At 41.3% G+C, this 11,572-nt stretch overlaps 1 protein-coding gene and 1 pseudogene across 1 annotated transcript; both read right to left on the bottom strand.

The window, feature by feature from the left end:
- The window catches only part of LOC107282558, a 6,507-nt pseudogene extending 2,561 nt beyond the window's left edge, over positions 1 to 3,946 (bottom strand).
- Positions 3,947 to 6,069: 2,123 nt separating this feature from the next.
- LOC107282559 (sulfotransferase 1C2-like) lies at positions 6,070 to 10,198 on the bottom strand. Its single transcript, XM_015810355.1, has 7 exons — positions 10,027 to 10,198; positions 9,780 to 9,908; positions 9,593 to 9,690; positions 8,212 to 8,338; positions 7,474 to 7,568; positions 6,561 to 6,741; positions 6,070 to 6,182 (listed from the first exon to the last, which is right to left on the bottom strand). Exons 1-7 carry the CDS (start codon positions 10,196 to 10,198, stop codon positions 6,070 to 6,072), a joined length of 915 nt encoding a protein of 304 aa, XP_015665841.1.
- Between the last annotated feature and the right edge of the window lie 1,374 nt (positions 10,199 to 11,572).

Raw genomic sequence — 11,572 nt, 5'->3', positions numbered from 1 at the left:
AAGTTGCCAAGTTTGGAGACCCCTGGTCTAGGGTCTAGAGTAGACCTTGGCTAGGGTAGAATTTCATTATCAGAAAGAAGAAGAAAAAATAGGCCAAAATTAGGCTTGAGGATACTACCTCTTTATGCATCATACCTATTGCCCAGATCTTATAATATTAACTGAAGCCAATCAAATCAGTATTAGCACAGAATACCACATTTTGAGCTGCTGCATTGAGATGAGGTCCTTCTTATGAACCAAGGGAAAGTGCAGACAATGTTAAACTAAGATTTATGAAGAAAAGAGCTCTGAGTTTGCTTATACAACATCCCCCATGAACAACTGCCCTCAGTGTCCCCTGTGATTCAGCAAGAAAGAGTAGTAAAACAATTAGAGACATCAATACAAAGATAGTGAGAATCAATGCCTCTGGAAGGATTTATAGCTCTAAAAGATATGCAAGTAAGACTACAATTTTATGGTTCCTGAGATAGCATTCAAGAGGCCATAAAATATAATTCCCCTTAAAACATGTGGGAATCTCTCATCAAATTTTAGTGTCTTTCCACTGAACCTCCTTAGAAAGTTCTTAAGCACTTAATGTTCTGATTAGGAGCTCCAATGAAGGGAGATAAAAAGGACGGATTAGGTGCATAGCTGGGACAATTCAAATATTGCTGGGAAGTTATTGATCTGCCATCAATAATCCAGTGAACTGGGACTATGAGCCAGCCAGGGCTTTATATGTGTCAAAAGATCTGATTTTAGAACTTTCTAAAGGGGTTGATGAATTTCTTGTCATGACTGATTATAAAGAATAAAGTTAAATCCTGAGACGGTACATATGAGATGGAATTGTGATATGTTTATGTCTGTGTACTGGGCCCAAAAACAAGTCATCTACCTTCTTTATGTCTTCATAGAAGATATATAGAATTGGGTGACGATTTTTAGCTTCCCACCAACCTTGAACATGATCAAACCAGGAGCCCCAGGCAACTGCAATAAAATAAAAAGAAATTAGAGGAATTAAATTTATCATATGCTTCCTTCCATCTTTTAGTAGAGGTTGATTCATCTGGAGCCCTCTGTGATCCGGCCACCCAACCAATCTCCATCTTCCCTTTCTTTTTCTTTTCTTCATGCCAATTCATTGTTCCTTTCCTTCCATCTGTTGCTTGTCTACTATCTCCTTATCTACCAGCAGCATTAGCAGTTTCTTTTTAACTTTTAAAATAATTTGATGTATTGCCCACCCCAGACAAGCTGTAGTTACTTCTGAACTTCTAGGATCTCTAGGCAAGAGGAAGATGTGGAAGGGAAAAGGACATGATCACTGATTGTTTTGTAATACACACACGTACTGGAGGCCCTACAAACTGGAGGGGAATCATAGACTCCAAGACATTTGGAGGGCACCTACCTGGGGAAGCTGATGATTGATAGAAAGATAGAAAGTCAGTCAGATTGACAGACATATGCTTATTTTCAGAATTGGAAGAAAAACACTGAAGGATTTGTAAGCTCACAACGAGCACAATTAATTGCATTTCACAGGCATTTCTAGCAGGTCCTCCTTCTTCCATAAAGGTAGTCGAAAGTCAAAAACTAGACCAAAGATTCAGGGTCATTCCTCAGTATAATCAGATATTCTGAACCTGCTGTGGTGCATCTGCTCTACCATTTTCCACCTCTAATATCTACTCACTCTTTCCAGCAATAAATTTCTCCAGAAACTCATCCCAGTTTCCAGACTCTGGCATCAGTTTGCTAACACGATGGAAGTGGAAATAGGAAACTGCGTTGTCCTTGATGTTTCTGGCCACGTAAATGATCTGGGGAAAATAAAGCACCGAGGATGAAAATCCAGGAATTCTAGTTTCTAGCGTTTCACTATCTATTGAAGAGGCACAATTTTCTATTTAGTTGCAAATCTATCAGGTGGTACAAACTTCTAGATTGTCTTTCATGACTTTGGTGGTCAAAATATCTTGAAGGGTTTTGTCTAATACTTTGCTGAAAATCTATGATCACAACATTCCTGTTATGTGCTACAGGGGAAGGAAACAGAATTGGGCCTATCAAGCTTCCTTCCCCCACTCCACCTGCATGGGCCAAATGATCTTGGAGATGGGGACAAAACTTTGCCATCACTTCATCCAGTTTCAGAAAGAAAGCAACAACTATGAAGCATCTCTTCCCAGGAAGGCTGCATTAGAAAGCATTCCAGCTGGGCATGTTAGTAGCACTTTGCTCTATTTTGACCACCTCGTATCACCCCCCCTCTCTTTGGGTAGAAGAGTTGCCCCTTGCCAAACCACCTGAAAATGTAGGTGCCATTATAGTTGGGAAGAAGAGGCTGAAGCAAGAAGCTTTACTTGAGGCATGGCAGGTAGGAGCAACTTCTAGGACACCCTGGGCTAGAGATTACCATCCCTGACCTCCTAAACTATAATTAAAGACATAAAATGTCAATTTACCCATGGTAGATCTACAATGATAGTTGCTGATAGCTGCAAACTTACAAGCTGGCTCATGGGCATATTTTCTCATTAATTGCACCCATCCCAGGCTTTACAAATTTAGCTTGCAGAACTGCACTTTGAACAAAGTGATATAATCACAGTTAGATATGACAGGGATTTTTTTTCAACCAGAGTAGAAAACCATGCCTCTGATGCAGTGCACACTACCAGCACTCCTAGATAGCAACTGTGACAGTGATCGAAAATGCCCCAAATTTCTACTGCTTTGGAACTTTCATGAATGAGATTTTCCCCTTTTCTTATGCCAGGGGTGGGAAACCATGACCCCTTTATGACTTGTGGACTTCAACTCCCAGAATTCCTGAGCCAGCAGGAATAAGTCATAAAAGAGCTATAGCATAGTTATCCCAAAGATGCTTTTTCATGAGGCAATTTGACTTTCTTGTTTTTTCTTTGAAGATGTTTCGCTTCTCATCCAAAAAGCTCCTTCAGCTCTGTTTCAGCTCTGAAAAGTTGACCCTTACACCCAGCTCAAGAATCATTGCTCTTTCAGCTTATAGTTCATAAACAACATGAGGAGCAAGTAAGCCAAAGCAAACCAGGTTTGTTCTCTGTTGGGATGGCTTGCAATCCCAGCGGTTTAGAATATGACAGAGCCCAATGTATCTTCCAAGGTTTATCCAAGTCCTTTCCTCCCCTCAGATCTGACCACATCACTCAGGAGTCCTGATCTTGCAATTCTGCTCCCAGAAGGAAGGGGGTAGGAGATGAACTGGCAGGTGGCTTTTGAGTGTGCGTGGGGAGGCCATTGCCTCTGCTTCTTCAAAACCTATAAAGTTAGAATGGTATATTCAGCTTTCTGCACTTCCCATTTGGTCACAATCTCTCCAAAGCCAAACATTCTCCTCACCTGTGCGGATGGGTTTGGGGGGGGGAGATCTCTATGAATGGCATCCGTTCATAGATGGGAGCCCGAGCACATTTCTGAGGGTCTCCTCCATGGTGGATCATGTCTACTATTTCTTGCATCCACGTTGTCCCTGCCAAGAAAGGGGCAAGAGATACAAGTTATGGAGGCAACCCATGGCTCTCATTTTCCCTGGCTGTCCTCCCATTTCTACATCCTATTGTACCTATATTCCATGTCTCCTTTAATCATGCTTACCTGCTTTGGGATACGTGCAAATGAGAAGGTCATCGGGCCGAGCCTTAAAGCCCCGTATAGCATCCCATTGCTCCACTATGGTCTCAAGCAAAGGAACTCCTTCAATCTCCATCAATTGTAATTGTTTGATAGATGCAGGATCCATAGGTTCTATTCCCTTCTGAACGTCCATCTTCTGATGGGACAAGGGAAAATATTAATTTGAACCCACCACCAGCCTCAAAAGCCAGTCCCCTTGATCTATTCCCTTAAGTGCCATCAGTTGGCGCTATAATAATAAGACCTACCAAGTCTTCACTTATCTCTCAGGTAGTCTGGTGTCCTTCTTTGACTTGATCGTTCTGCCTCTCGTCCTGAAGTGATCTGTGGGTGTGCCGATAGGAATGCAGGGCATGTGCCTCTTCTCACACAATCTTTAAGCCAGGGTTTTCGAACAAATTCTCTGACTCTGAAGGAGTTAAACTTGACATGGGTCTGAGTGGACCTCTTCTGTGTTGCAATTTTAAATATATATCTTAAATATTCTCATTCTTTCTCTTTGGGAGACATGCCTAACTTGGACCAGGAGACAGTCCTAAGCATTTTATTCTGAAATACATGACACGATTTCCAGAACTGCTGATGTAATATTTTCTGAAGCAAGATCTGATTAGGGCTGAAGTCCAGGGTTCTGCTTGCCCCTCCCTCTTCTGCCCCAAATGCATTGTCTAAGAATTGTCAACTGAGTTGCATAGTTTCAGATGACCACCAGATGGCGGGAAAGCAATATGAAAAATTGTCTTTCCTGCCATAAAGGGGCTGTCTAGATTTTTGCAGGGCAGATCTAGTAGCCTATCCCATTGTGCTCCTTTCCTGTCGTATCCTAATCAACAGGAATTGACTGACTGGCTTGTCGCCTAAGCCTGACATTGTGCACTGAGAGAGAGAGAGAGTGATTGTCCCAAAATAATCCAATTGGTCTTTATGCCTAAAGTGGACTAGAATTCAGTCTTCTGGTTTCTAACCTGGAGCCTTAACCACTTTCCTTAAATTGTTTATATGGATATTGCCCATTGGTCATGTAATTTATACAGCTGTCAGTCATATAGTTCTAAACTCCATGACGATTTGATTTCTGTCAAGTTGGACCAGAAAAACAAGTTTGCTCCAAACATTTAGCTGACTATTAAAAACAAATCTCTGCGTGGGATTTTATTATAAATGAAGAAGCAAAAAAATCCCTAATCCTGTCAGGGCAAGCCACCAGTATGTAAAAATAAGAGCAAACCCCATTCCTCCTAGCACTGATGGGGTTACTTAGTTTGGTAATGAAATGTCTGCAAGAAAACCACCAAGCTCAGAAAGCACCAAGGACCTCATAGTTTAACCCTGAGCTACAAATATTCTTTTCACAGATAGCTTACCAGCAGGCTAGCAGACAGGTTAAGGTATAAGCATGGTGGAGCGCAGAGTGACTTCTGTCACCATGGGAGGTGGTGCAAGCGATTTACCAAAGCAATCTGCGACCTTCCTTGAAGGCTTCCCCATTGACCTAGCTCAGGGGTAGGCAACCTTGGCTCTTTTATGACTCATGGACTTCAACTCCCAGAATTCCTGACCCAGCCATGCTGAGGGGAAAGGGAGAGGTTTCCAAGCTGAGCTATGCTGGCTCAGGAATTCTGGGAGTTGAAGTCCATAAGTCATGAAAGAGCCAAGGTTGCTTACCCCTGACCTAGCTTGTGGAAAGGCTGCAGAGAATGTGTCAAATGGCAGTCAGGTGGCCATGGGACTCTGCAACCATCATCGGTGTGAGTTGGTTACCAAATGCCCAGATTGTGGGTGCTTGGACAGTTGAACTTTGAGGAAGATCAGAAGTACTACAGTTTCAGCGCAGTTGTGACTTCAAAAGGTCACTGAATAAGTGGTTGTTAAATGAGTGTTTAGTTAGCAAGGCCAACAGAGGAACAATTGGAGATTACTTGGGCAAGATTTACGGATAATGGCCATTTGCTGCAGGTTTTTCTCCCAACAGAGATCTGATCAGGACATGGAGAGAAGGATATGCTACGTTTGGTTATAATTTAGACCTTTGGCCATCTTTATTCTCTTACTTTTCTTTTTCTTATACAAGTCACAAATTGAATTCATGTTAAGGGTAAAACATGAACATGAAATACTGTATGTGTGCCTCTCTGAGATCTTTGGGGAAAGAACAAAGTGCAAAGGCTATTCAAATAAATGTACTTTATCTGATCATCAGAGAGAGTGATTATGAGGCTAGGTCTGTTTCAATCGATATTAGGGCAATTCCATTCCAAGGGAAAGGCTTATAAAATGGCAAGTCCACCCATCACAAAAGGACCTTCTGCCATTGCTTGCAAATTTGCAGTTATTTATTTAACTCCAGTAGAAATCAGTGGATGAAAAAGTCTTGCTTGAAGGCATTGTGAAGTCTGTTTATAATTCTGTGTGGAATTTCAAGCCACTGTAGCCTAGTTGTTGAATGCAGATTTCATCCAGCTGTTCACTTTGAGCCACTGTGAAATGTTCCTTCCAGTTCCCTACGGTGCCTAGAGATGAGTAAAACAATTTAGACAAAGACAAAAAAAAAACCTCAACAGTCTGGATTTCCAGCATTTTTTCTTCAAGCCCAGTGGTTCTCACTCTTGGCCATGTTGAAATATGCAGACCTCTGGGATTTGTGGTCCACACATCTTAACATGACCAAGGTTGAGAAACAATCTTCTGATTCAACAGGTTTCAGAACTCTTTCTCAACCAGTTTAGCTGTTAAGAAGTCCTTCTACTTTTGTCAACTTTTTCTAGTTACTTTGGAAAATATTCTGGGCAGCAATATAATATTTCCTCTTCACTTTTCCAACTGCTCAACACAACCCCACACAACTCACTTTCCCTCAGATGCAGTTAGAAATTTGGTACTCTCCCCACCTTTTCTCATAAAGGGTGACACAGTTTGGTCCATGAAAAATGAAGGTATGTTGCTGTAATTAGCCATTGGATTGTCTTTCATGTTCTCAAACATGGTGTGCCGCACAATTTGATCCAGGACTGATACTGAAAGCTCTATATTTAGGAACTCAGCTACTTTTTGGATTTCCCGAGCTGGGTTCTGTGGAGGGAAAGAAAAATTAGACAAGAAGGGTAGTGAATTAGGTTGTGAGAATCCAGTTTTAGCTTATAGAAAGTCTCACTGAGGAAGACATGTTTCTGTGTGGTCTTCACATCCCGTGTTTTATTTACATAATTAGGAGCTTTTAGTTGATCAATTCCACTCATTTAGTTTTTCCCAAGATAACTCATGTTCACATTGACCAATTAATAAGGCATTCAGATTTTCTATGACTTGTGATAGACTATAATAAAGCAGTGGATATAAGAGAATGAGGAAAAACAACTAACAGAAAGTAGATGCACCTTTTCCCTTCAAAATCCAAATCTGTTTAGCAAGCTATATTCATCTTTTAAATTGTGATTGTATGAAATCACAGAGTTCTGCGAGCAATGGCAACTGAACAAAAAAAAATAAAAACAATTTTTGAACTTTGCATGCCAAACAATGAGAATTTTTACACATCACGACTCTGATGCCAATCTCTCGCTTTATGGTTGGTGTGTGCCTGTATTTGTGTCTGTATTTAAACCTGATCATAATCTGTAGGATTTGATTTTCAGAATGTTGCATAAAATTGTGCTCTATTTTTTCCCTAAAAATCACTACTAAAAATATTAGTAGAAAAAATGTGAACCTTATTTGGTGAACATTAATAGTTAGAATTCCTAAGGTTCTCTTTTGTGGAAAATATACCTGAGTCTCTAGGTATAAGTGTTGAGAGATGCTTACCTCTTTTATATCTTCATAAAAGAGGTACAAAATTGGATGATGGTCTTTAGCCTCCCACCAACCACGAACATGGTCACACCATGAGCCATAAGCAACTGCAAAGAAAAATTTAGATTAAAAATTAGAAAATGATATATTATATAGTATGCAAATTTGCTTCAGCCATTTCCCCAAATTATAAATCTGGAAAATAATTTAGCAGGGGATTTTCCTGTGTTTTTATCTTCTTTTTACCAGATTCTGGTCACTCCTCACCATGTGTGTTGTTAACCAGAAAGTTCCACTTGTCTCCTGTATCAGGAAACTCAATGAAAGGGTTATCAACATCACCTAATCCCCTAAAACAGTGGTTCTCAACCTGTGGGTCGGGACCCCCAATGGGCTGCCCGCCATTTTTTTTGTCCGCCATTTTTTCCCCCTTTTCCGGTGGGTGCCTTACCTCCCTTGGGCTGGGCCAGCTGGTGGTTGGCCTGCTCCGTCTCTGCCGCTTGCCAGCTATGCCTCGGCCGGTGCAGGGGGCGGAACCACGCATGCGCGGTGCTCCCGGGCAGGGAAAGTCCTCGACTTACGACCGGTTGGGTAGTCCTCGACTTACGACCGGTTCAGTCCTCGACTTACGACCGGTTTAGTCCTCAACTTACAACCGGTTGGGGTCACGGCATTAAAAAGGTTGAGAACCACTGCCCTAAAACATGCAGGTAAGAAGCTTTGTTCTCTACATAAATAGCCTCTGCTTACCTTTTCCAGCAATGAAATTCTCCAGAAAATCTTCCCACTTCTCCAGAGCTTGATTCATTTTAAGCATGCGATTGAAATAGAAGTAGGAGACAGCACAGTCCTTGGCATTTCTAGCCACATAAATGATCTGTGGGGGAAAAAAATCTTATGGGAAACATATGTTGATGGAAACACAACTTATGGGAACTACATGATTTGTGCAGGCCATTGGTGAAGCCACTTCCAGATATCGGTAGTAATCAAGTCCAATGCTACTTAGAAGTTAGAGATCTTTAATTTAATCATTCATTTATTCCCAGGTAAATGATTTAGGACTACAGCAACCTTGATGAGGAGGGCAGAATGAGTTCCCAGATTTCTGTTGCTTGTTACGGACAAAATACAAGTATTATAACAATGAGGGTTCCTTGTTGCTCTCTGTTTTCTGGCAGACATTTCATTACCCAAACTAGGTAACACCATTAAGAAGTATTGTAACAGTCAAGGAAAAAAAGGAAAATGCCCTCATTCATATTAAATGTATGTCAGCTGCCACCCTATGCTTACTTGTGCTTTGCTGCTATGTGGTGTGAGACTGCCATGGGGAGGGGGAACAAAGGGGGGAATACTTGGGGAAATGAAAGTAAACACTGTGCCTCCTCGAGACACTGCATCAAGGTCTCTCAACTGGAAGAAGGAGGGGCCACATACCAAGCTGCGCTTGGACTGACTATTTATGGAAGCATCTTGCTTGAACCTGATTAGTTACACCAGGGTGGACAGTGAGAGACAGTTAAGGGAGGGAAAATAGAATTTAAGGATTTTGGTGCACGATTCTCAGTTCTGGCTTTGCAATACTGCAGTACACTTGATTTCTAATGAATTATTCTTTTTTCAACAAATGAAGCTAAGGATCATTTCTATTTAGAGGTTTAAGTTGTGGCAGGTCTGACAACATTGTAGAACAGAACTCTGGCAATGTAAATTCATTCCAAGATCAAACATGCATCAGATTAAATTCTGAGTCTGCTTAAGCTCGGCGACATAATCTTCTCCAAATGAAATGTTTATGAGAGAAGCAGAACATTTAGAAATTTTGGGCTGTTCAAATGTAGTTAATTTCTGTTTCCTTGAGCCATTCTTCAGATGCAGTCACCACCTATTACTATGTTGTGCTGAATGGGGATGATGAGCACTGTAGTCCCACAAGTACCAGGTTGGAAAACATATATCTAGTTCTCCGCAGAACAAATGCTTACATTGAGGGGATTCTGAAAAAAGTGGAGTGCCTGGGCTGTAAGGTAGGAAAGCATTACATAATGAAACCCTACACCTTGGTGAACATTGATACATGAGTAAAGCGCTCCAAATCTTTGAATACCCCCCCCCCAATAGTTCTAACCTTGCAATTTTGTTCCCAGAAGGAAGTTGGCAGGAGATGAACTGGGAAATGAGATTTGAGGGTTCGCGGGGAAGGCATTGCCAATGCCAATTCAAAGCCTGCAATATCAGGGGAGACAATCAGCCACACATTGCAGAGTACAGTTTTTAATTCTACCGTTTTCCCTCTCTGTGCCTGTGGGTCTTACCTGAAGGGATGGGCTTTGGAAGGAAAAATTCTATGTAGGGGCTCCGCTCATTAATGGGTGCCCGGGCACATTTCTGTGCATCTCCTCTATGCTGGACCATGTCCACAATTTCCTGTATCCACGTAGTCCCTACCAGGAAGGAGGGAGAAAAGGTACAGGGAATAGAGAGTTCAGCTAGTTGTCCTAGCTATCTACATTTCATGGTTCTCCATAGCTCTACCAACAACTCTCTTGGGCTCCTCTTTACCTGCTTTGGGATAAGTGCAGAGAAGAAGGTCATCAGGCCGAGCTTGAAAACCACTTATTAGGTTCCAATTTTCTACCAATTCGCTGAGCAATGGGATTCCTTCCAATTCCACCAGTTTGGAGTTCTCGATTGACTTGTCTTTAAAGCTTTCCATCTTGGATTTGAGGTCCATCCACAACACAGCAAAAGAGATATTATTATATGGTACTTCTTAGTCACCTGTGCTTCCTTTAACAGAGTTGCCACAATGTACAATGTCAGATCCAGTTGCTTTTTCACTCCTGTAATGGACTTCCAGCTTTCCTTCTGCTCCTCCCTCTTAACACACTGCGTAAACTGGGATCTGGGTGGAGCATATTTGTTGAGGCTGATTTGGAAATACTTCTAAGTTTCGGGTAGGTATTTCTCATATGTGAAAACTGGGCAACCAGCTCTTATCTCCTTTTCAACTGAATGAGTGAATTGTACACATAAAATAATTTTGTGCAAAAGTTGCTGAGCAAGACTTCTGATTTCCACACCACACCTCTTAACTATGCAAAGCATGAAGACATGAACTGTATTTAATTTAAACATACGAGCATAAGCACTGCTCTGCAGGCTGAAACCCCTGGCTTATCTAATCGAGCAGCCTGTTCTCATGGCGACCAACCAGCTGGGCAAGGAAGCCCACTAGTCTCCCAGCAGATAGCCTTCAGACTAGATTACTGTAATAATCTCCCATTTGAATGAAGTACACAGTCTATAAAATAAAATTTAATGTTGGTTCTGATCTCATATCATCGTTTTTTGGTGTACAGCTGCTATCATATCTTTCTGTGGCCCAGAAGCAACCTAACATCAACATTAATTTATCTCTTGCATATTTGCCCCACCTTATTTCTTTGAAGTACTCCTTTCGTTTTATTCCTAAAATGGCAACCATCTTGTGATGTGGATGCGCTGACAGAGTATCCAATGGCTGAGTGAGGACAGGGTGGGTTTTCCCAGCTCCAGTCTCCAACATATTAACAACTATTGCATACATTTTATTGTTAAAAATAGATTATTTTTCTAAGGAAATATGCCAGGGTCCCCCATGTCGAAAGCAGATCTTATTAATGTCACAATGGTGGTGCTGTGTGAGAGCGCAGACGTTCAGAGGCAAGCAGCCTGAAACTACACTACTCCATTGCTAAAACAATAACCTGGCCTTTTTGCCAAAAAAGAGACTGGCTTCAAATCTATGGCATCTCTTTATTGATGCTGACAGTAGAAATAGGTTCCTAATTTTAAACCTCAATTTCACAATAAATAGGGTTGTGTCTGTTACACTGAAGTCATTGATATTCTACCATTATGACCTCAGAAGGTAGGGACCTTTGCTTTGTTTTTCACAAATACTGTACTATAACTCTACCTAAGATTTAGATTCTTGAAAGATAACTTGTGTAGATTACAATTCTGCTACGGTCAAGGAAAGTGTGACAAATGGGATTAAAATATAATTATTTCTCTCTTTCTCACACTGCCTTTTTCTTGCACCCTGTCCATATATATTGTGTGG

This window comes from Protobothrops mucrosquamatus, unplaced genomic scaffold (genome assembly GCF_001527695.2).
Source record: "Protobothrops mucrosquamatus isolate PMUCROS unplaced genomic scaffold, P.Mucros_1.0 scaffold8, whole genome shotgun sequence".
NCBI lineage: Eukaryota > Metazoa > Chordata > Lepidosauria > Squamata > Viperidae > Protobothrops > Protobothrops mucrosquamatus.
This window is presented reverse-complemented; position numbering and strand designations above follow the sequence as displayed.